Here is a 25492-nt window from a genome sequence, read left to right on the forward strand (position 1 = left end):
ATTAGAATAGTGTTGTAGTTGCCCTCTGAACCTGCAGTAAACTTAATTTTGTAACAAAGTAGGAACCTTCAGTGACGCTTCGGAGGGCCTCGACCCGAAACATCACCCATTCCTTCACTCCAGAAATGCTGCCTGTTCCGCTGAGTTCTTCGGCAGTTCCTTCCTACACAAAGTAGGAACCATCGTGGGCAAAGATCCTATAGGATATTTGATCGTGGGTGTGCAGGCGCCCCGGGAGTGACGCGCGCGTGCGCGCCTGCCGTGGAACGCCCCCGGCAGCGGTTGCCAGGGGCAACGTTTGTGCGGCTGTGGGCTGGCGGGGGCGCGAGTAGCAAGCGGACGCTGAGGCTGCGCCCGGACCCGACCCGACCCGACTCGCTACAAATGGCGGCGTGAGGAGCAACAACCCCGGCCACCAGCGCCCCACACTCTCCACGGCCTCGGAGGACATGATCAGGCGAGTACCGGCGGACCCGAAGTGACTAATCTCTGTCCTTTCGGGTTAAAGCTATAGCGGAGCCAGCTCCTTCCCACCGGGGTGAGTGGCTTTACCGAGTGTGCATGTCCCTGTGCAGGAGGTTGCGCCCACTGGCGGATCCCCGCCTGACTCTGGACCCCTGAATCATCTGAGTCATGGGAGGCTCACCCCGTTCAAACTAGGTCACACCTGCAAACATTAACGGGAGACGGTATGCTTGTTGTGTATCAATTTACAAGAGAAATACTATCTTTCTCCTTCCTCTATCGAGCAGCACTATTCCTTGCTTCCTTCTATTCTGTCTGTACTGTTCCAAAATGTAGGTAAAGAAATACCGCAGGAAATTATTTTTACCCCTCTTTATCTGAAGTTGGAGGACCAGGAAATCTTCTTTTGTTTCCCTCTTCAGCCCATTTCTCATGAATGGTCAGCAGTATATTAGATCCAAATTTACTACCCAACTTTGGGGGCTTTCTCTAGAAGTGCAATATTTTGCATCACTTATTAAAAATCAGAGCTGGGGTTATTTTCTTTGTGAGTTTTAGTCCCTGGCTTGTGGTGTATACATGAATTTCCACCCCATTAGTTCTGCTGATTCTAATGTCTTTCTTCCTGTCTATCCCGGGTCAGTGGGAGAGGCAAGAGAGGAGATTGCAGTAGGCTTGACAATGTGTTTTGTATCCTCCCTAGCCATTGGCTTGATGTCGGAAGACTGGAGAGTAGCCAGTATAGTTTCTTTGTTGAAGAAAGGAAGTGGAGATAATCATAGAAATTGGTGGCTGGTGAGCTTCATGTCAGTGGTAGGAAAGTTATTGGAGAGGATACTTTAGGAAAATATTTACTTGCATTTGGAAGGGAATGGAATAATTAGGGACAGTCATCATGGCTTTGTCCATGCATGTCATATCTACTAACTTGTTTGAGCTTTTTTAGGAGGTGACAGATGTAATTTATGAGGGTAGGGCAGTGGATGTTATCTATGTGGATTTTAGTAAAGCATTTATTAGCAAGGTCCTTCATGGTAGGCTGACCCAAAAGATTAAGATGCATGGGATTCATGGTGATGGGTATTAAGTCTGCAGATAACACCAATATTGGTGGAGTTGCAGACATTGAAGAAGGGTGTTGAGATATAAAGCAGAACATAGATCAGTTTCAGATATGGCGATGAAATGGCAGTTGAGGTTTAATCAGAGCAAGTGTGAATTGTTGCACTTTGGAAGGTTGAATGTAAAGGAAAAGTATATAATTAATAGCAAGACCCTTAATAGCATTTCTGTACCAAGGGATCCTAGAGTAAGAAAGAACTGCAGACGCTGGTTTAAATAGAAGGTATAAATTAAATTAAAGTCTGAAGAAGGGTCTCGACCCAAAACGTCACCCATTCCTTCTCTCCAGAGATGCTGCCTCACCCGCTGAGTTCCTCCAGCATTTTGAGGCTACAAGGGATCCTAGAGTCCAGATCTATACCTCCCTGAAAGTGGCAGCACACGGAGATAGAATGGTAAAGGATTGTATTGTATGATTGCCTTCATCGGTCAAGGAATTGAGAGTTAGAAAGTCATGTTGCAGCTTTATAAAACTTTGATTCAGCCACATTTTTCAGTATTGTGTGCATTTTAGGATGCCCCGTTGCAGTAAGGATGTGGGTGCTTTGGAAAGATTGCACAAGTGGTTCACTAGAATATTGCCTGGATTAGGGTATTAGCTGTAAGGAGAGGTTGGACAAATTCAGATTTATTTTTTGGAGTGTCGGAGGTTGATGGGAGACCTGATAGAAGTATACAAGATTATTAGTGGCATAGATAGTGTAGCAGTCAGAAATCTTTTCCTCGGAAGGAAATGTTGGCAACTGGAGGACATTGCTTTAAGGCCAGAGGGGAAAAGTGTGCGGGTAAAGATTTTTAATATAGAGTGGTGGGTGCCTGGATTACATTGCAAAGGATGGTGGTGGAAGCAGATTCGATAGTGGTACTTAAAATACTTTTAGATAGCTACGTGGATATGGATTATGTGCAGGCAAAGGAGATTCATTTATTTGGCGTCATGTTTGGCACAGAGATTGTGAGTTGATAGCCCTGTTCTTATGTTGTACTCCTTTATATTCTATGTTCAATTTTTTCCCCTCAAATGTGGCATTTATTCTTTGCCCAATCATGTAGGTCATCTTCTGTGGCAAGTATTGGAAACATTGTAGTTCCTTTTTATACAATGGAATAAATTCTATTCCGTTTTAGACAATAGACAATCGACTATAGGTGCAGGAGTAGGCCATTCGGCCCTTCGAGCCAGCACCACCATTCAATGTGATCAAGGCTGAATCATCCACAATCAGTAACCCGTTCCTGCCTTCTCCCCATGTCCCTTGACTCCGCTATCTTTAAGAGCCCTATATATCTCTCTCTTGAAAGTATCCATAGAACCGGCCTCCAACGCCCTCTGAGGCAGAGAATTCCACACTCACAACTCTCTGTGTGAAAAAGTGTTTCCTCATCTCCGTTCTAAATGGCTAACCCCTTATTCTTAAACTATGGCCCCTGGTTCTGCACTACCCCAACATCAGGAACATGTTTCCTGCCTCTGCCGTGTCCAAACCCGTAATAATCTTATATGTTTCAATAAGATACCCTCTCATCCTAAATTCCAGAGTATACAAGCCCAGCCTCTCCATTCTCTCAGCATATGCCAGTCATGCTGATAAGGTTCACTGCTTTAAAAACAGACAACTCACAATAATGTTAGGTAAATCAACTCGAGCTTTACTGATCATCAGCCGGCGGAAGTGACGGGGATACACCAGTCAAGTAAGCAACAGACACTTGACTTCTCCGTGCTACCACTTCAATTAACAAAGATTTGCACGGTGTTTTATACTGTGTTGTCAGTCAGTCACATTCCAAAGATGTTAGTCATGGTCAAAGATGCAGCCAATACACATCACCACAGGACGAGTCTGAGCTTGTCTCTTATCAATTAGTAGACACATTTCAAAGGCATCTTATCAGTTGGTACTTCCAGGACAAGACATTTCGAAGGCATCGGTCATTGTCTCAATATACATCAACCTGAGACAAGCATGGGCTTGTCTCTCTCTCTCTTGGAATACAAGCTACAACCTACAGTCAGGTATTCCACTATGTATCTTTTGTATATTTAAAAGCATTTAACCTTTTCATTCCCTCCTCTTTATCATGTTGATGATAACAATTATAGTCCTCGCCGAGTACACAAGATAAGCCAAAAGCATCGCAACAGACAAATTAAGAGTACAATTAGTAATATAATCAATCCATAGTGGACAATAATTCCCCAAGTCCTTCCAAACATATTAAATGGCCACCAAAAGCCCCCGGAGCTATAATCATGTAATTCAGCTCCTACCTTCTTTATTTTATCCACTTCCATTCTGATATGGACGACCAAGTCGGTAATGTTGGAGGACGCATCGGGGATAAAAGTACAACATTCTCAGCCAATTATGGCGCACGTCCCACCTTTTACTGCCAGGATAAAATCTAGGGCCATTCTGTTCTGTAATACTACAGTTCTCATAGCTACTATCTCAGCTGTTACCCCTTTTATCTCCTTCTGGGTTGCACTCAAGGAGGCGGCAGTGGCATTAGCAAGCGTCTCCATAGCAGAGGCCATATTAATGAGTTCCCATGATACTACCATAGGATGGGAAGAGGATCGCTTGGAAATCCCCGTGTACTGGTGTAACTGGTTCATGCTTCTCATGTGTGGGACCACATATGCAACATAACAACATCCTGTCCAGTGATGTAGCAATGTTACAAAATTTTGAGATAAAAAAAATCAAGTGCAATTTATCCCATCAGATAAAGCATAAAAAGAAGTTTGATTTGACACCTAATTCACATTCATATCTTCAGTATTAAAAAAGTTATGGCCATTTTCATACTCGGAAATTAGCATCTTGTTCCCTATTGCTTTTCCATTGACTTAACACAAAAGCTGTGACAGCGGACAGTCAAAAGCCCATAACTTTCTTAAAAATTAAGAGAACAGAAAGAAATTTCAGTTATTATAGATTGAAGCATTCCAAAACAAATATGAAACAATCTTACTTGGATGACCTGAAATTAAAGCATATAATTAGTTAGTTACCTAATTGTGGCTAATTACAAAATTCAATTACTAGATCTAAACATCAATCCATTTCTTAAGAAAAGATTAAAATTTTTAAATAGCCTAAGTTTCCAAATAACATTCATACAAGAATTCACAATATAACATGATTTTAAAATCTCATTGTCATGAATTTATAGGCCAAATGGAAGGAATTTAATGTTTAATTCCCGTAAATTAATGGCCATTTAAATCATCTTGCGAGTGGGTTTTTGTGGAACGCGATTGATTGGAACGTTGCGGTTACAGTGAATTTGAACCCCATATCGGCAGGAAAAACACTGCCAGTTCGTATGGGGCCAAAATCAAATTTTCGCCAAGGAAATGTTGATTAAAGTCATCCTAAGAATCAAGTTTATATGTAAAATACACGACTTACCTTATGTTTTGTCCCCTACGTGAGATCCGTCCCGTTGACGGCGTTAGAAATCGCGTTTTTACTTTACTCCAGCGATTAAATTGTCCCGCGATTTAAAAAAAAACTTCCGAGAACGGAAGTCGGAACGATTTTTCAGCATCAGCTAGCAGCCCGAGAAAATATATCTCGGACAGGCAGGAGAAAACGGCATTTTAATCCCGCCCCCCCCCCCACCCCCCCTCAAAGGCACCAAAGTCGCACAGACGGCCATTGCCTTTGGATATAGGGTACCCAGCACCAGTGTGGGCGGCACATTTAATAATGGCCAGGTGTTTTGGGAGCATCAGCGCCGTAAGCAGATTACTCACAAAAAGGGCATTCTTAATGGGTGTTCCTGCGGAGGTCAGGAATCTTCTGTGTTGCCAGAGAGCGCTAAAGTCATGTGAAATACCGAGGGCGTATCAGGAATCAGTATAGATGTTAATTTGTTTGTCCGTTGCTAATGTGCAGGTTCTCATCAAGGCAAACATTTCTGCCTGTTGTGCTGATAACGGAATCTGAAATCTTCCCTCTTCCAAAATCATCTGTGACTCATTTACTATTGCATAGCCGGAAACTCGCTGACATGTTTCAGGGATAATCATGGAGGCGCCATCGACGAACCATGGTGGTATGTTGCTTTCTAATGGTACGTCGGACAATCCCTCCTGTGTGTTTGTCAATCAGTCATTGGCCAACTCACAATTGTTGGGCGGCTCTGTGCAAGGCTCAGATGGCTGTGTCAAAAAGGCAGACGGGTTTATTGTCGTTAATGCCGAAAGGTTAAATTTGGATTATTTAACAATGTTAGTTCGTAGCGGCCCAGGCGTGCCTGAGTGAGGTATTTTGTTTGGCCCGCATTCATTAATGCGGCGACACTGAGTCGTAAATACAATCACCGGTTGATGCATAGTTATGTTTGCGGCGGCCGAGACAGCAGCATGTATACCAGGCAAAATCTGGGTGCAAGGGGGGTAGCCGCATGCTACCACTGAGAAGTAAGCTACCGGTCGTTTAACATCCGTATGTGTTTGGGGCAGTATGGCTGACGCACAGTCTTGGATTATTGTAACGTACAGCTGAAATGGCCTAACATACAGTGGTCTGCCGAGGGCTGGGACAGGGTCTAATGCATTTTTAGGGCTATAAAAGCCTTAGCCTGTTCCTCATCGAGGTAAAAATGTTGAGCGGCATTTGCAGAAGCCAGTGGTGATAGATGCTTGGTATAGAGTGCAACATCGGGAATCCATGGGTGGCAAGAGTTCACTTGCCCCAAAAAGGCTATCATTTGTTTGGGGGTTTCGGGTTTTGGATAGCAGACAATGGGGTCCACTCTTGCTGGCATGAGTGCACGCAGTAGCACTAATCATAACTCCAAGAAATGTAACCTCCTTTTTGCCCTCTGAAACGTTCCTCTGAGGGATCACATATCCCCAAGCGTGTAAGGCTTCTAATAGCTTTGTTGTGTCAGTGATGTTGCTAGCCTCATCAGAGCTGGCGAGGAGTAGGTCATCAACATACTGAATTACAGCGGAGCCTTGTGAGAGGGTTAATGTCTTTAACTGGTCTGCTAGCACTTGGGAAAATATAGTGGGCGAATGTATAAAGCCTTGCGGTAGGCGTGTCCACGTATATTGTTGTCCTTCGTATATGTAAAGTATTGGCAATCGGGATGTAGTGGGACAGCGAAGAATGCGTGCTGTAGGTCAATTACCGTGAAGATGGTTGCAGAGGCGGGAACCTGTCTCAGGGTGGTTACAGGGTTTAGTACAATGGCATGCATACATGGTCAAGTATTCCACCATGTATCTTTTATATATTTAAAAGCATTTAAGCTTTTCACTGGCATCCCGAGAATTAACCTTGTGAACCTACGCTACACTCCCTCAATAGCAAGAATGTCCTTCCTCAAATTTGGAGACCAAAACTGCACACAATACTCCTGGAGCGATCTCACTATGGCCTGTACAACTGCAGAATAACCTCTTTGCTCCCATACTCTTCTTGTTTGTGAAGGCCAACATGCCATTCGCTTTCTTTACTGCCTGCTGTACCTGCATGCTTACTTTCATTGACTGATGAACAAGGACCCCCAGATCCCATTGTACTTCCCCCTTTCCCAACTTGACACCATTTAGATAGTAATCTGCCTTCTTGTTTTTGCTACCAAAGTGGATAACCTCACATCTATCCACATTAAACTGCATCTGCCATGCATCCGCCCACTCCCCTAACCTGTCCCAGTCACCCTGCATTCTCATAGCATCCTCCTCACAGTTCACACTGCCACCCAGCTTTGTGTCATCTGCAAATTTGCTAATGTTACTTGTAATCCCTTCATCTAAATCATTAATATATATTGTAAATAGCTGCAGTGCCAACACCAAGCCTTGCGGTACTCCACTAGCCACTGCCTGCCATTCTGAAAGGGACCCGTTTATCCCTACTCTTTGTTTCCTGAATGCCAACCAATTATCTATCCATGTCAGCACTCTACCCCCAATACCATGTGCCTTAATTTTGCCCACTAATCTCCTATGTGGGACCTTATCAAATGCTTTCTGAAAGTCCAGGTACACTACACATCCACTGGCTCTCCCTTGTCCATTTCCTAGTTACATCCTCAAAAAATTCCAGAAGATTAGTCAAGCATGATATTCTCTTCGTAAATCCATGCTGACTTGGACCGATCCTGTTACTGCTATCCAAATGTGCCGCTATTTCATCTTTTATGATTGACTCCAGCAGCTTCCCCACCACCGATGTCAGGCTAACTGGTCTGTAATTCCCTGTTTTCTCTCTCCCGCCTTTCTTAAACAGTGGGATAAGAAACTATAGAAGATTAGATCCTGAATCTATAGAAGATTGGAAAATGATCACCAATGCATCTACGATTTCCAGAGCCACTTCCTTAAGTACCCTGGGCTGCAGACCATCAGGCCCTGGGGATTTATCAGCCTTCAGTCCCATCAGTCTACCCAACACCATTTCCTGCCTAATGTGGATTTCCTTCAGGTCCTCGGTCACCCCAGATCCTCTGGCCACCATCAGGACGATTGTTTGTGTCCTCCTTAGTGAAGACGGACCCAAAGTACATGTTCAACTCATCTGCCATTTCCTTGTTCCCAATAATAAATTCACCCTTTTCAGTCTTCAAGGGTCCAACTTAGATCTTAACTATATTTTTTCTCTTCACATGCCTAAAGAAGCTTTTACTATCCTCCTTTATATTCTTGGCTAGCTTACCTTCGTACCTCACCTTTTCTCCCCGTATTGCCCCTTTAGTTATCTTATGTTGCTCTTTAAATGTTACCCAATCCTCTTGCTTCCCGCTCATCTTTGCTATGTTGTAGACAAAAGTGCTGGAGAAACTCAGCGGGTGCAGCAGCATCTATGGAGCGAAGGAAATAGGCAACGTTTCGGGCCGAAACCCTTTGCTATGTTGTACTTCTTCTCTTTTATTTTAATACTGTCCATGACTTCCCTTGTCAGCCACGGTCGACCCTTACTCCCCTTGGAATCCTTATTCCTCTTTGGAATGAACTGATCCTGCACCTTCTGTATTATTCCCAGAAATACCTGCCATTGTTGTTCCGCTGTCATCCCTGCTGGGGTATCTTTCCAGTCAACTTTGGCCAGCTCCTCCCTCATGGGTCCATAGTCCCTTTTGTTCAACTGTAATACTGACACCTCCAATTTACTCTTCTCCCTCTCATATTGTAGATTAAATCTCATCATATTATGGTCACTACCTCCAAATGGCTCCTGAACCTCAAGTTCCCTTATCAAGACAATAGTTCCCTTATCAAGTCCGGTGCATTATCGAAGATATTTCTTCTCATTATGGTGCTTTGTACTTTTAAGTATTGTTTCATCGTGACCACCTGTTGCTTACAAATCAGTTGTTGGCTTTCTTTTTTATCATGACTAAATAAAACATGTGAAATTCATTTTATATTTAGAGTGAAAGTTCTGATACTATACTTACAAAATGGTTGCAATATTTCTGTCTTTGGAATGGGACCGTTTAAGAGGGTACACCAAGATTACAATCACAATTGACAGTTTGAAATATAGTTATATTTGTGTTTTATAAAAAAATAGATGTTGTACAAAAAATTGCTGTTTTTGTTGAGTGAGTTGGCAGTATGAGTTTGGTTGAAGCAGAGTAACAATTTGTTTAAATTACATGTTTGAATTGTTGGACTGATAATCTGAATTAGTGATTTAAAAAAAAAAATCAACAGATTTGTGTGTGTGGACATCGGCTTCTTTTACTTTTTTAGGTTTTACTGTAATTTAAGTGATCGCCGTCAGCAGGGCTCAAAATTAGCGGTTGCCCGGGTGCCATTGACCACTCAAAGTGCAGCCGGGCAACCTAAATGCCTACTCATTTTGCCCGGCTTGGCAATCAAATACTGGTTTATACCGATAGTCACAAAAAACTGGAGTAACTCCGCGGGTCAGCCAGCATCTCTGGAGAATAGGAACGTGACGTTTCGTGTCAGCGGTGGCGGCGGCTGTATTCGTCTAGTATCTTTGATTGTGGGGCAAGGACACTAGGTGCGTGGTGACGAAGGGTCGGAGCGAAACACGGGCCTGAATAGCGGCAACAGCGGCCGCGACAGTGGCTCCATCGCCTCCTCCTCCCGCACCCTGCCAGGCGGAAGGAACATCCCTCTCTCCCTCCTCCCGGCCTCGGCTTGCGAGAGGGGTTGTGAAAGCGCAGTTGGCGGATTTGCAAGCAGCGGCTGCTATCGCCCTGATAACGGCCACTGCTTGCAAATCCGCCAACGGCGCTTTCACAACCCCTCCCGGACGCCGAGGCCGGGAGGAGGGAGAGAGGGAGGGAGAGGCCTCCTTCCGCCGTCTGAAGCAGCTGCACGACTGATCCTATAGCTATAGGATCTTTGAGCTGCACCGCTCAGCTCCGCACCTTCCAGTCGGCTGGCGGAGGAGGGAAGGCGGTGGCGTGGAGGCAGCGGCACTTTGGCGTTGGACAGGGACGGCCAAGGCAGCGGGGCCATGTCCGAGGAGCGCTGACCTTCCTTCCTCCCCCCCTCCTCTGCACCTTCCTTTCTCTCTCTCTCTCTCTCTCTCTCTCTCTCTCTCTCTCTCTCTCTCTCTCATATCCTGGGACCCCTCCTGTCCATCCCGCACTGGTCCCCATTCCCTCCTCCTCTATTCAGTCCTCACTGACATCCCCTGTGCTCTCCTCCCCATCTACCCCCCCAATCTATTCATCACCCTACCCAGCTCGCATTGATTCTCCTGCCACCCCCCCCCCCCCCATCCATCCTGCACTTCTCCCCCCCATTCATTACTGCACTGATCCCCCCCATTCATCCTGTACTGACCCACCCTCCATATACCCTGCACCAATCCCCCCCCATCCATCCTGTACTGATCTCCCATTCATCTTTTACTGATCCCTCATGCATCCTGTACTGATCCCCTCATGCATCCTGTACTGATCCCCTCATTCATCCCGTACTGATCCCCCATTCATCCTATACTGATCCCCTCATTCATCCTGTAGTGATCCCCCATTCATCCTGCACAGACCCTCCGATCCACACAGTCCTGACCCCCCCCCCCCCAATTCATCCTGTACTGATCCCCCCCCATTCATCCTGTGCTGACCCCCTCCCCCCATCCATCCTGTACTGATCCCCCCCATTCAAGAAGAATGGGAGGAACAGTTTGAAGAAGGGTCTCGACCCGAAACGTTGTATATACACCACTGACATCTCCCCTCACAATTTTACATACACCAACCAACACGTACTAATTCACCTGCCTCAATCCATCCATTCCGCACCGATTGCCTTCTCAAACCCCCCACCACCATCTATCCACCCCGTACTGATTCACACACCCCCTGACCCTATTGTGCTTCATGGTCTTCAGAGCAAACATTGACTATGTTTGATAATGGAATGCAATCAAATGTGTTTTAAAGCCCAATGTTATTAATTGTTTTGACACCTTTAAACATATTACCAAAAGAACATTTGCTGCAGTTATGTCCTTTGGCCACCTCTTGTCAGTTAGTGTAATGTTTAACCTGTCAGATTGGTATGGTCGGTTTTAACAGCTATTATCATAAAATGCCTTTAGAAATTTCCTTGCAACCTGTATATTTTGTTATGGATAAATTATGTGGGAAGCCAGAGTGTTTCTGTGCCAATATCAATAACGACCCATACTATGGCCATGTCATGGTAATTTTTGGTCCTTCACAGAAAACATGCTTGCATCAATTGCAATATGTAAAAAGAGTTGAGATATTGTATTATAATTTTGCTGCATGTCATTGTGGTATATATAATGTCTTGATTGGTGAATATAGAAACGTAGAAAAATAGGTGCAGGAGTAGGCCATTTGGCCCTTTCGAGCCTGCACCGCCATTCAATATGATCATGGCTGATCATCCAACTCAGTATCCTGTACCTGCCTTCTCTCCATACCCCCTGATCCCTTAAGCCACAAGGGCCACATCTAACTCTCTCTTAAATATAGCCAATGAACTGGCCTCAACTATCTTCTGTGGCAGAGAATTCCAGAGATTCACCACTCTCTGTGTGAAAAATGTTTTTCTCATCTCGGTCCTAAAAGATTTCCCCCTTATCCTTAAACTGTGACCCCTTGTTCTGGACTTCCCCAACATCGGGAACAATCTTCCTGCATCTAGCCTGTCCAACCCCTTAAGAATTTTGTAAGTTTCTATAAGATCCCCCCTCAATCTTCTAAATTCTAGCGAGTACAAGCCGAGTCTAGCCAATATGTTTAGTTTGACTTTATTTGAAGCAGAAATAATAAGCGAATGTAGACAAAAGTGCTGGAGAAACTCAGCGGAATTGGCAGCATCGATGGAGCGAACGAAATGGGCAACGTTTCGGGCCGAAACCCTTCTTCAGACTGATGGGTTTCGGCCTGAAACGTTGCCTATTTCCTTCGCTCCATAGATGCTGCTGCACCTGCTGAGTTTCTCCAGCACTTTTGTCTACCTTCGATTTTCCAGCATCTGCAGTTCCTTCTTGAACATAATATGTGAATGCTTCATTGAGCATAATTCCAACTGGTAACTACGCACTTCGTCCAAGCACATTATCGCACGCGTCATGCAAACCGTCTTAAATGACCACCTAAACTGTCATTTGGCAACCTAAAAAGCTGTCAAGTTGCCCGGCTGGCAACAGGGAGAAATAGTTAAGTGAGAGCCCTGGTCAGGATATCCTGCCTTCATATCCAGCTTTCTGTTTTTCCATTTCTAAGGCCATGCATCATAGTCATTAAGCTATTAGTAGTTGTATAAACACAAGCAGATAATGTGGTAGAACAGTCTGGCATCATTTGTGGCAAGAGAATAATCTTATGTTATTTCAGAATTCATTTTATAATTGTAGTCTGCTTCCTGTACTTGATCTTTTTCTGGATTTTGCTGCAAAGGATGATTAGGTTGGACTATTTAACATAGACAATTGTGTATCGTTTTACTTTGCTAAATTATGATTACCCTCTCTTATTCCTCTAAACCAATGAACAAGAAAAATAACTGTATGTTATGTTGATGCTCCAGCATTCTGGAAATTACTGTGCTGTGACATTTATGATTGTCATGGCTTACTTCAAAAACAATTCATACTTGGTCTAGATTAATGTGATGTTTGAAGCAGACAGCATTGGGTTGATCGAAGGTTAATATACATCGAAATTTAAAAACAAACAAATTTAGAACTGCATTCAATTTTTGGGGGGCGAAGAACATCTATTGGATATATTATTATAAAGAACATATTATTATAAAGAACATATATTGGAGGTTCTGGAATGAGTAAACATTGGAGCAGGGAGTTTCAAGGTCTTTGAACAAGTATTAAAATCTGTGCATTATAAGGCTAAAACTATTACAGGGCAGATGAGATTGAAAATACTTGAAACATTTCTACTCTACTTTATGATACAAATTGGTCTTCTATGCCCCAATTTAAAAGTCAAATTAAGCACCGGCTTTCCCCACCCACCATAGTTAACTTTATTGTGCCATCTGTACTGATGTGAAAGTTTCATTCAAATAACTAAACTTATGAGACAATTAAGGCAGATTTTTGTTCAGCTGGAATGGGACAGATAGTGTGTTGAAATATCAGTAAGGGGGTTCATATCATGTTCTCTATGTTACATGTTTATGCCAAATTATTTTTTAATTGCTGGATTTTCTGAAGCATCAGCATTAGTTTGTAGGTACACAAAAGTACTGGAGAAACTCAGCGGGTGCAGCAGCTTCTATGGAGCGAAGGAAATAGGCAACGTTTCGGGCCGAAACCCTTCTTCAGACTGATGGGGGGTGGGGGTGGCGGGGAGAAGAAAGGAAAAAGGAGGAGGAGGAGCCCGAGGGCTGGGAGAGATAGGAAGGGGAGGAGACAGCAAGGGCTAACAAAATTGGTGGGCATGAACATTGAATTGGACCCCTCAGCAAAGAGTAAACTAGGAAGGGGAAAATCTTCGGTATCAGAGGGAGAGGTTGACAGCGTGACGCGGCATCGAGATCGAGTGTTTGTGAATTGTGTGCTAGTGCTTTAAATCATTTTGTAAATTGTAAAAAATAGCTTTCCGTATTATCCGGATTTTGCAAATATTCTCTGTATGTAAATAAATTTTAGAGTAATTAAAAGTTAAGATTTAGATCATGTTAAGTCCGCGGACCATCATTGTGTTGCTGCTTGTGCTGGTGTTTACAGATTTAAAGCTTGAAGCGAGAGTGTGTTTAAGTTAGATATTCGTAGTGTTTAATTTAGATATCCATATTTGTTTAAGATTGTTTTGTAAGAATCTGAATCGAGGTTATACTCCTTTGATCGCTGCGTTGGGGGAGGAGTCATCCTGCTGATTGATTGTGCCACGAGGAGGATTGGTTAAAGTGGGGTTTACTGTATGCTTCTCAGTTACATTGGGGTGTGTTTGGGTTATTGATAATCGGGGGAATATTTTCATTCTTAGTTATAGTCTTGTTAGTGTGATTTGGGTTTATTTGTTTGTGCCACCTTAAAGTTAATTGAGAGAGAGAGAAACTGCTGCATGAGAGACTGCGAGTGGGAGTTAGACCCTTTGTTTGAAAGTTTGGAATTGAATACAGCAATTGTGATTTAATTTATAAGAGAGTTGGGAGAGATTGAATAGGGGCGAGTGGTTTGAATAATTAAACAGGAGTGATTGGGAGATAGCAGGAGTGATTGGGAGATAGTTGAAAGGAGGCGATTGCTGAAGTGGGTTTGAATCGGAAAGATCATTACGCATTGTGTGAGAGAGATTCCATTGACCTTAGAGTCTGGGAGAAGTAGTGAGAGAAAGGGGTGTTAGTCTCTGGAACCTTTCTTTTGCAATTTGTGTTTTGTCCATTGTTCCGAGATGGGGAATGTCTCTGAGAAGGATCGATCAAACTGATTGGAAAGCCAGATAAGGATAATTTGTGGGGAGCTTCCAAATGAAGCGGATAGACTGAGGGGATTATAGGGGAAATTAAACGCGCTTTTGAAAGATCAACTTTGGCCGTTGGGGGGACTAAAGTATTTAATCGGGATAAGCTCTATAGAGACAATCGTTAGAAATTATGGGAATAGTGAAGAAGCAAACGAGTTAATTCAGATGTGGAAAGCGTTCTGCACTAAAAGAAAAAATAAAGAAATAAATTGTTTTACTGTCCACCCTAAGAATGGCGGCTGGTAAATTGGGAATAAGAGAAGATAATATAACTGATCCTTCTCAGGACATTTCAGAGCGGGGACAAGGGAAATTAATAAGCCAACAGCAGGAGCAAGAGCAGGAGAGAATGTCGTCTTTTGAATAGGAGACTGCTGAAACGGCTCTTAAAGGGAAGGTGCCAATGGAAATTAAATCGGGTAAATTGGGTAAGAATGAGAAAGGATCTGCACACCTTGAAGGGAATAATATGCCAAACTGGGCAGAGTTCTTCGGAGTAGATATAGAGCCACAGTGTCTCTCAAAGAACTCTCATGTTCCCAAATCAGAGGATCTGTGCGCAGCTTGCGAGCGGGGCACAAGGGAGGAGTCAATGTTAACTTCGGCTCCTCCCCCTAAATTTGAATCTAACATAGAAACATTGGGAAGAGATCTTCTATCTCCTGAGATTGCCCCACGGGTGGAGAATAATAAGGGAAACCCAGAAGCTAGAAAGAAGACTTCATCGACATGGGTGCCGAAATTATTTAGGGATTCTAGTAGTGAAAGAATAAAATAATCCTTCTTGAAGTACCGGGATAAAACAAATAGCCTTTCAGAGGGTGAGATAATGGGAGAATATGGATGGATTGGTCTGGACATTAATAATATTATGGTGTCGGAACAAGTCACCACAGAAGAGAATTGAGTAAGAACACCCCGTAGACAATGTGTTTGTAGGAAAATGTTTGCATCAGGTATAAATATTCCCCAGACCACAGACAATCAGACATCAAGGCAGCCTGGTTCAACAGCAGCACGGAGATTAGAGGTCCGAATAAAAGAGATAAGAACAAATGAGGATAAGGAGGAAGAAGACCTTATGGCCTGGATAGACCTCCCATTTACAGAACCAACCTTTCCTTGGTTTGGCTGGCGAGGTTGTAGAGCAATCCGGCGCGATCAGTGTTTTAATTGTGGAGGACATGGGCACTGGAGTCGGCCGTGTCCCATGAGAGAATATCAGCAGGAAGGAAGGGGGCAGAGAAGGAGGCCACGGGGTCACGGAAACCGATGGAATCCAAGAGAGCACCGAGGCTCCTGTGACCCTGAAGGTAGAGGACGGGGACACAGGCAGGGGGATCAGGGGGAAGAGACATTCCGACAGTCCAACCCATTTCAATAGCTCTGACTTGCAGTTAGCAGCAATACCATTTGATGAAAATTAAAATGCGTCCTCACCTGGTCTAAGGAACAGTACTGTACATTGAACAGGGACATCACCCCTTCCAAACAGGAAAAGATAAATCGAATCTGACTCTCAGAGAACTCTCACTAAAGAAGGAAGTACGGCAAGGAAACATAGTAGCTAGCGTGGGAAGTGATAACAAATGAGGAATGAAAATGGGTCCAGGGAGCGAAGAAAAAAAGTTACTGTGCAGGAGGAATGGGAGTGGGGAAAAGAAGATATTGAACTAATGTATTGCTGAGTTTTGTGCCTGCAGGATAGTATGTCAACAAGAGGCTATCTGGGGAGTGAGGTAAAACAATGCACAGACCCTTAAGAACGTGAAGAAGGCAGCGAAAGATAATGTAGCTGAAAAAAGTGACCAGCAGGTAGAATTGATTCTGTCCTGCCCCTTTAAGACACTTGAGAAGGCCAGCAGGCAGAGCAAAATGCTCCTCAGTATCTCCACTACCTAGTAACAGACACCATCATCAGAAAGGAGGAAGAAAGGACCAAATTATGGGGTGTAGAAATAAATTTATACATTTTGGATTTGGTCTCGAAATTGCAGTGATGAATTGGAGGGACTTTAAAATGTTCAAGATTTGGAATAGACTTGTGGAATCTGATTTAGGACTAATTGGAGTTTGATTATTAACTGACATTGTTATTATCTCGTCCTCAGAAAGGCGGACAAAGATGGAAAGGATTGTTCAAAGGGCATCAAGAAGGATGGAACTTGGGAAGATCTGGTAATATGGAATTATTTAGGGAATATGAGAGTTGAATTAAAATCGGAATTAAACTTAGAACTTAAAATGGGAATTGGAATTGGAATTGGAATATAATTGGACATGGTCAAAAGAGGAACTATGAGCAATAGGACTTCTCTTTGAGAGACCGGATTAAGAAATTATTCAGTAGTTGAGAACTGTAAAAGCGAGAACCCTAGACAACGAACAAAGCCAATAGAATAAAAGCGAGCACCCCTAGACAGAGAACAAAGCCAACATGGTAAAATCTAATATAGTAATAGCTAATAGAATCGAGAACCAACATAGTGGAGAATTAGCATAGTAATTAGTTATCATCGTGAAGAGTGCATACATTAATGAGAGAAAATGGAGGACAGACTTCGTTAACTAGGGGGAAACTTGGATTATATTGGGAATAGCAGAGTAGCAGAGCCGATGTATATTCACCCGATGGATTTGAATTGTTTAACCCTCGATGGTAAAGAGGCTTATATTATCAAGGTGGAAATAAATTGTTCCTGGATTTGATATTTTTGATTGGACAGGACGAAATTAATAGTAAAGAAATTGATTGTTTAACTTCGAACAGGTGGGAATTCCACAGGAATTGGAAGGGAATCGTATTATCGGCTACAATGCTGTGGAATGAGAAGAGAAAATGGACATTGAAATTCGAATAGTAAATTGAAGGCTGAGACTGAATTTGGTTAAATTGGAACATTTATCGTGGTTTGCTTCAAATTAAAGTCATGCCTGTAGGGGAACCTGGACTGAACCCAGCTGAAATTTATATGATTACCGGTCACCAGATATATGTAGTAACACCGTGTGAGTATGAAGAAGGATATTTAGTGTTGATCCTAGAATAATAAAGAGTATGTTAGGGAACAGATAGGAATAGGGATATAGTACAATATAATAGGTTAAATAGCGAATGTGTGGGAAAGCACGAGTGCATAATGGTAACTTGCTTTGTCCCAAGCTTCTTAGGATTTTCTAGGCTTTAGGTTTGACTGTGGAAGGTGATGGAAGACTGGGCAGGAACACGGATGGAGGGAATTCGTGCCCACAAAAACTCGGGAGGTGAAGACTCCTCAGACAGGACTTGTGAAGTCATGCCCATGAAAACTCGGGATGCTTTACAAGATTCTGAGAAGGAACATCGTCTTGTGTTACTGATGGATGGGAAATGTAAAGCACACTTATATATATCTGGTTAGCTGATTATTGAGCCACTTTGGTTATCATTAATGATGGGCTATCATTATGATAAAAGGAAGGAATGTTAATCCTGGCTAAATTGGACCAGCTCTGACTTCAAAATAGGGGTTAAGTTTCAGGGTTGCTGGGAAATGTGGTCAAATAGGAATTACTCTCTGCAGAGCTGGGACAGGCTGTGAGAGGTGCCAGAGTGTCTGGAGCTGAGACAATTTGCAAGCAAAGAATGGGAAGCCTTGCAATCCCTGTCAATCTGGTGCAAAAAGCATAGAATGGATTGGATGGCTGCAAACCAGATATACACCTTGTAAATAGTTGTAAATAATGTTGCAGAGTCTGACTTTGCTAATTGTTGATTGGATAAGGTGTTGAGCCTTGTCTGCGTTTTCTGTTAATCAGGGTAAATGTTTCCAAGTTGACTTCATCTCGAAGTCCGTTGTGAATACAATGTATTGAACTGTTGTATCATTGGGTTAGGGAAATGCCAATTATGTATGGGGTTAATCGATATCTGTAATTGGGTGATTAAGAGACCACCCCCATGTGGTTCGTCCCCTCGAGGTCCCGGGACATATAAAAGTCTGTGATCACGAGGCTCAGCGTTGATCTTCTGGAAGAGCTCTCAGGACCATGTACCCTTCCGGAGTGCCTCTGTCTGAGCGAGGCCTAGAGGGCTTGAACAGGCAGACGCAAGGATCGAACCCTCGGTGGGATAGATACAGTGTGTGATCTGTAACGCACTTTTGGTAAAATAAAATTTAGTTGATTCAAGTGCTTGATTCAGTGTTTTTACTGAAACTAGACTGTGGGGAAGCTTAGAAACGAGTAATTATCAACAGTATTAAATAATTGATTTACGTACATAAACTATTCCATCAATAAGGGTCCTGACCTGAAACGTCACCTATCCATGTTCTCCAGAGATATTGCCTGACCCATTGAGTTATTGAGTTCCTCAACAGTATGTGTCTTTGTTTGGCAGCAATACATTTTTTTCAATTTAAAGGAATTTTGTTTTTGTCATGTGCATCCCATCTCGGTATGATTTACAGAAACGTGTAAACATTGCATGTCTAAAAGCTCTCCATCAACTATAATAGATACAAAATAAATTTATAATAGTTAAAATAAATTTATTGGTATCTTTCATCGAGCTTACTTTCTTGTAAGTCTAGCAAAATGTCTCATCTACAATACAGTATTAAATAACATGAATTTATTTTTAAGCTAAGCATGTCAACAGACAGGATGAGGGCTGGAGGAGGAGCTGGTGATCATTATGCCCATAAAGGAATTTGGAAATTGGTGTTCCAGAAGAATGGGGTTTCAGCTAATCACTGGGCCAAGGGACTTGAGGAATTGAATGGCTGAGGCCTAATGGGGTCACAATCTAGGAATTGTGAGTATGATTGCTTGACAGGGGAGAAGGGAAATTGCTACTGCACCTTGAATTGCCTGGCAAAACTGCTGAAGTGATGTGAAATGGCCCACAAATGGTCATTATCAGATTTCACTCCATCCAAGATAATTTTCAATCACATGGTACAGAAATAAACAGAGCTATGCAATGTACTTTCTAAAAATGTCAACGTAATATTTTTCAATCCTATCCTTTTTAAAAAATAAGCTTTTATGCTTGTTTATTTTTAATGGGCCTATTCAGCTGCAATGATTTGTCTTTTATGTTAGTCTACTCCTTATTGACTTCATTAATTTACTTTCCAAAATGTAATAGCTCACATTTGTGCATGTTAGAATTGTTCGTAAATTATGAGCTTTTCATGCCTTTTAATCTTGTTGCAAAGCCCTGTCCTCGCCCTGTCAAGTTTTGTGTTGTCTGTACACTTAGGTGGTGGTATTTTGATCCTGAAGAATAAATTAATATTTATAATTGGTATTTATAAAATGGTAGTCACATAAATTTTCATCTAAATGGTTCGAGGTCTGATAATGCGGCATCCTAGATTTCACAATTTGCAATTTTGAATGACATTTTTAATTACTTTTTATCCTGTAGTTTCTGTCCTACAGTCATTTAACTAGCTATCCGCGTGTCCCCTGATTCTACTTGCACCATATGCAATATCCCTTTATGTAATACCCTTTTATATGGCCCTCTGACTAAAGGTTCACCATTTGGGTCTTGAACCTAATACTTTTCACATTATTGTGTCTCTAAGCTGTATTTGGATCGCGCATTACAGTTGATTCCTAGTAATTATATGCATGTATCATTTACTGAATTGTAAAGCTTTTGTTTATCAATCTAACAATATATGCTCACTATTCTTTTAAATAATTCTGGTGATCTGGTAGAAACATACAAAAATAGGAACAGGAGTTGACCATTTGGCCCTTCGAGCCAGCACCGCCATTCAATATGATCATGGCTCATCATCTAAAATCAGTACCCCGTTCCTGCTTTCTCCCCATATCCCTTGATTCCTTTAGCCCCAAGAGATAAATCTAACTCTCTCTTGAAGACATCCAGTGAATTGGCCTCCACTGCCTTCTGTGGCAGAGAATTCCACAGATTCATAACTCTCTGGGTGAAGAAATGTTTCCTATTCTCAGACGTAAATGGCCTACCCTTTATTATTAAATTGTGCCCTCTGGTTCTGGACTCCCCCAACATCGGGAACATTTTTCCTACATCTGGCCTGTCCAATCCTTTAAGAACTTTATATGTTTCTATAAGATCACCTCTCACCCTTCTTAATTCCAGTGAATACAAGCCCAGTCGACCTATTCTTTCATCACATGTCAGTCCCGCCATCCCGGGAATTAACATGGTGAACCTATGCTGCACCCCCTCAATGGTAATAATGTCCTTCCTCAAATTAGGAGACCAAATTTGCACACAATACTCCAGGTGTGGTCTCACCAGGGCCCTGTACGACTGTAGTAGGACCTCCTTGCTCCTAAACTCTAATCTTCTCGCAATGAAGGCCAACATGCCATTAGATTTCTTCACTGCCTGATGTACCTGCATGCTTACTTTCAGTGACTGATATACAAGCACACCCAGGTCTTGTTGCACCTCCCCTTTTCCTAATCTGACACCATTCAGATGATAATCTGCCTTCCTGTTCTTGCCACCAAAGTGGATAACCTCACATTTATCCACATTATACTGTATCTGCCTTGCATCTGCCCACTTACCCAACCTATCCAAGTCACCCTGCAGCCTCATAGCATCCTCATCTAGGACCCACAATTCTGTTTATATCAACGGGACAATGGTGGAGAAAGTCAAAAACTTCAAATTCCCGGGCATGCATATTTCCGAAGATCTTTCCTGGACCCAGCTCACTAATGCAATTATAAATAAAGCACACCAACGCCTCTACGTGGATGTGAGCGACAAAAATTGAATCTTTTTTCAATTACATTGTGCTGATTATTAAAAGAACTTTTAAATCACATAATTGTATTTGTAATGTTATGTTGATTGTTTAAAAGGTCAGTACCGATTTACTTGTAAGATATTATTTTACTTAAGAGCGGGATGAATGAAGAAACAAAAAAGCTGACAACTTTCTTTTACTCAAATTCATTTATTTGAATGCAGTGCCTCAGACAAATAGATGGGAGGAGGTATAAAGAATAGTATAGATGGAGTAAGAGAAAATGAAGGAATGAGCTGGATTACTTGTAAGAATTTATGAAGCAATGTTGGAGGGCTCGAAGAAAGCTTTGTTCAGTCAGTACCTTAACCAATCCAATGAATCTTAATCATCAGGAATTGTGGTCACTGATAAGTGGCTTGTCAGCGCTGAGGTCTCCATAAGTGGCACCTTTGAAGAAACTCTTGTTTCTTTTATCTGCATTCTGATTTGAAAAAAATCCATCAGGATATGAAAGAAATAAGAAGACTGTGGAATTCTTAGATTCTATTAAAATTTGGATGACACAGAGATGATGACCCTTGTGCGAGAATAACATGCAATTTCAGGAAGCATGCCGTAAAAGAAGGAGGAAGAAAATACTGCAAGAATCTGAAGGTCCAACATAAGCTTGAAACCAAAAGAACGGGTTGTGGGTGTAAAGAACGAAGGAGGTGCAGCAACCACAACATCAGTGGATTCTTCAGGATTGTCAAGACCATCTACAGCCTCAACGTCCAACAACCCATTCTACCGAGAGTCAGGAATGGATGAGAGCTCATGGATAATATCAGAACCTGTGGGTGGATTTGTCCAGTTTCACATTCTTTGCGGAATGTTTAATGGTGTGACGAAATTAATTGTTTACTCCAAGTAAAACTGGCTGAACATACAGAAAGATTACTGGGAATAATTCATAATAGTTATTATGGTAAATCTGAGAGTGTTTGTAAAGATCCAAGAAGGAATATTGAAAAAGATTTTGTAACCTTCAAACTTTGTTCTTTTAGGCACAATCTGGCAGAAAGGATGTCCCCTACTGTAAGGGTAAGAATATGATAACATTTTAAAGGAAAATTCCTAAAATGCTGATTTTTAAAGCTATTTAAATTATTACTTTTTACAGGCTTCAGCGGGTATTTTTGAATTGCTTGATCCAAAAAGTATTCTTTTGAGGACTTTTAATAAAATATTTTACTGTTAACTTCAACACAGATTAGGTAGTTGCCACCGGCAGCTGAGGCGGCCAAATCATTGGGTATTTCTAAAGCGGAAATTGATAGATTCTTGTTTAGTAAGGATGTCACTGGTTAAGAAGGGAAGGCAGGAGAATGGGGTTGAGAGGGAAAAATAGATCATACGGTCATGAGTGATAGGAGTAGAATTAGGCCATTTGGCCCATCAAGTCTACTCCACCATTCAATCATGGCTGATCTATCTCTCCCTCCTAACCCCATTCTCCTGCCTGCTCCCCATAACCACTGACACCTGTACTAATCAAGAATCTATCTATCTCTGCCTTTAAAATATCCACTGACTTGTGTTTAAGAAGGAACTGCAGATGCTGGAAAATCGAAGGTACACAAAAATGCTGGAGAAACTCAGCGGGTGCAGCAGCATCTGTGGAGCGAAGGAGATAGGCAACGTTTCGGGCCGAAACCCTTCTTCAGACTGACTTCCTCCACAGCCTTCTGTGGCAAAGAATTCCATAGATTCACCAACCTCTTACTAAATAAATTTCTCCTCATCTCCTTAATAGATCAGCCGTGATCGAATGACGGCGCAGATGCGATGGGCCGATTGGCCTAATTCTGCTCCTATGTCTTGTGATCTTATGCTGATAAAAATATCCACCAGTTGTAAATCTTAAGAGTTTGAATAAATTCTAACTGTTATAAGTAAGTAACATTTACTGTACCTGGTGCATGTGACAATAAAGAAACCATTGAACCATTGAATTTTATTCCTTATGTTTAAATTCATAGCAGCTCTATTACAATCTCATGCCCTTCCCTCGGTCATGGTGCCAAGCCAGGTTTCCTCAAGTTTTATGGGTGTAAATGTGTATGCCCATCACAGTATTTACCTGCTTTTTGATTTGGCAAAGGTATATTTATATTATTATAACTGCCCATTGGTTAAGAATCAGGGCCAAGTTAAAACCAAACCTTGTTTTTTGTGTAGGTAGGAACTGCAGATGCTGGTTTATACCAAAGATAGACACAAAGAACTGGAGTAACTCAGCGACTCAGGCAGCATCTCTGGAGAAAAGAAACAGGTGGCGACCCGAAACATCACCTGTTCCTCTTCTCCAGAGATGCTGCCTGCCCCATTGAATTGCTCCAGAGCTTTGTGTCCCTTTTTCTTATTCAGTTTCCCGGTCTCTCAGATGGTTTCTGTAGTTGCTTCATCTTACATTCTGCCCTCTGTGCCTCTGAGGCCTCTCTCTTCTCCCTTGATCAAACATCTGCTCAATTTCTAATCACTGAAATTCATTCCTTGCTGACGCTGTCAGTGATTTTCTCCCATCTAACACACTGTCTCACTGAGTGGGATTTTAGCCATGTGTCTACTTTGGTGAGTAAGAGATTTAAGTGATGCAAGGACAACAGGATAATATAAAGAACTAAACAAATGTAATTTTGCCAGGCAGTTTGCAGCTTTAATATGTGGTAGCTGATAGCGACTCATGATGATGATATCTGCTGTTGGTCCATTGCATGAAGAACTTTGGCAGAGTCAATGGGCTGAAATCTCATAATGATTCTAAGAGGCACTCACTCTCCCAAGGTTAAATGCTGCAGAATTGGTTAGTGAAGGGAGACCAAAGAATGTAACTATGAATGAGGCCGATCTGCGGATTCAGAAAGGCAGTATTGGAGAAGCATCAGGCCTTGCACTTGTCCAGTAGGCACAAGATTATTACAGTCAGTGGCGGACTGGCCAGGGTGTCAGCTTGCCCGATGGCAAGTGGGCACCTGATGAAGTGGGCCCCCTATATCAAGTGGGCCCCTGATGAAGTGGGCCCCCTATATCAAGTGGGCCCCTGATGAAATGCGCCCCCTATATCAAGTGAGCCCCTGATGAAGTGGGCCCCCTTTGTCTACTGGCAACCAATATTTTTAGACCCAGTCCGCCACTGATTACAACCTGTGTGGAACAGAAACAGCAGGGAGAATGAGCATAATTAACACATCTTGTGGCCACAGAGAGCCAAGTTGGAGGAGTTAAAAGCAATTGGTTGCGGTGGCTCAGCAACCATTCGTTAACACATCGTGTGGCCACAGAGAGCCAAGTTGAGAAGTTAAAAGCAATTAGTAGTAATGGCTCAGCAACCATTCTCTGCAGCTGTATGGGTGTGGAGTTAGGGCATTTCCTCAGGACTGAGAGGAATTTGCAGTGGGAGGGAATCTTGAGTTGTCATGGTCCATGTAGAAACCAGCGACGTGGTTAGAACTAAAGAGGTGGTACAGCACCTGTAGACCAACTTACAAGCAGAGCCGCAAAGATGATGCTTCCTGAGCTATATGTGAATTGTCCATTCAGATGGGCTACACTTGAGTCTGGCCAGGACCAATGTCAAGAGCCAAGTGTGTTTTATAGTCATTTGTACGGAAACCAAAAAACGAAAGTCTTACTTGCAGCAGTAGTACAACTGTAAACTGTAAAGACAGTATCAATAGATAATATAATAAACAAAAAATAGAAATGCAATAAATAAGCTCAATATAGTGTAAAAAGAACACAGTAAAGCCCAAAACCCATAGTGCAACCCAGGTAGTTCTGAGTTTAGTTGGAGTTCATAGCATTCAATAGTCTGATTGTTGTTGGGGGGGGGGGGGAAAGCTGTTCCTGAACCTGGACCTCACAGTTTTCAGAATCCTGTACCTTCTTCCCGATGTCATTAATGAAATGAGAGTGTGGCCATGGTGGTGCGGGTCCTTGATAATGTTGGCTGCCTTTTTGAGACATCACCTTTTATAGATCTCTTCGATTGTGGGGAGATCAGTACCCATGATGTACTGGACAGTGTTCACCACATTTTGTCATCTCCTTTGTTCCTGGCATTCGAGAGAAGAATTGGAAAGTAAAAGAGAAAAGATGAGTAAAGGGTGTGTAGTGTGGCCAAGTAAAATATGGATAATGTCAGTCAGTAAAAAGGTGAAGCATACAAACATATACAGTAAGTATAACTGCAA

General features: G+C 42.4%; 1 protein-coding gene across 4 annotated transcripts in view; it reads left to right on the forward strand.

Moving 5' to 3' along the window:
• The first annotated feature begins 255 nt into the window (after positions 1-255).
• erich2 (glutamate rich 2) overlaps positions 256-25492 on the forward strand; it is a 68105-nt gene continuing 42868 nt past the window's right edge. For 2 of the 4 annotated variants that reach the window (XM_033024007.1, XM_033024008.1), the window contains exons 1-3: positions 256-457; positions 16620-16686; positions 22304-22340. In XM_033024007.1, the coding sequence (XP_032879898.1) occupies positions 450-457; positions 16620-16686; positions 22304-22340 (112 nt within the window). In that variant the 5' untranslated portion in view covers positions 256-449. The remainder of the gene's footprint in view (positions 458-16619; positions 16687-22303; positions 22341-25492) is intronic. The other 2 variants (XM_033024009.1, XM_033024010.1) reach the window with 2 other exon arrangements.

The sequence above is a fragment of the Amblyraja radiata genome, chromosome 7, assembly GCF_010909765.2.
Source record: "Amblyraja radiata isolate CabotCenter1 chromosome 7, sAmbRad1.1.pri, whole genome shotgun sequence".
NCBI classification, from domain to species: Eukaryota; Metazoa; Chordata; class Chondrichthyes; order Rajiformes; family Rajidae; genus Amblyraja; species Amblyraja radiata.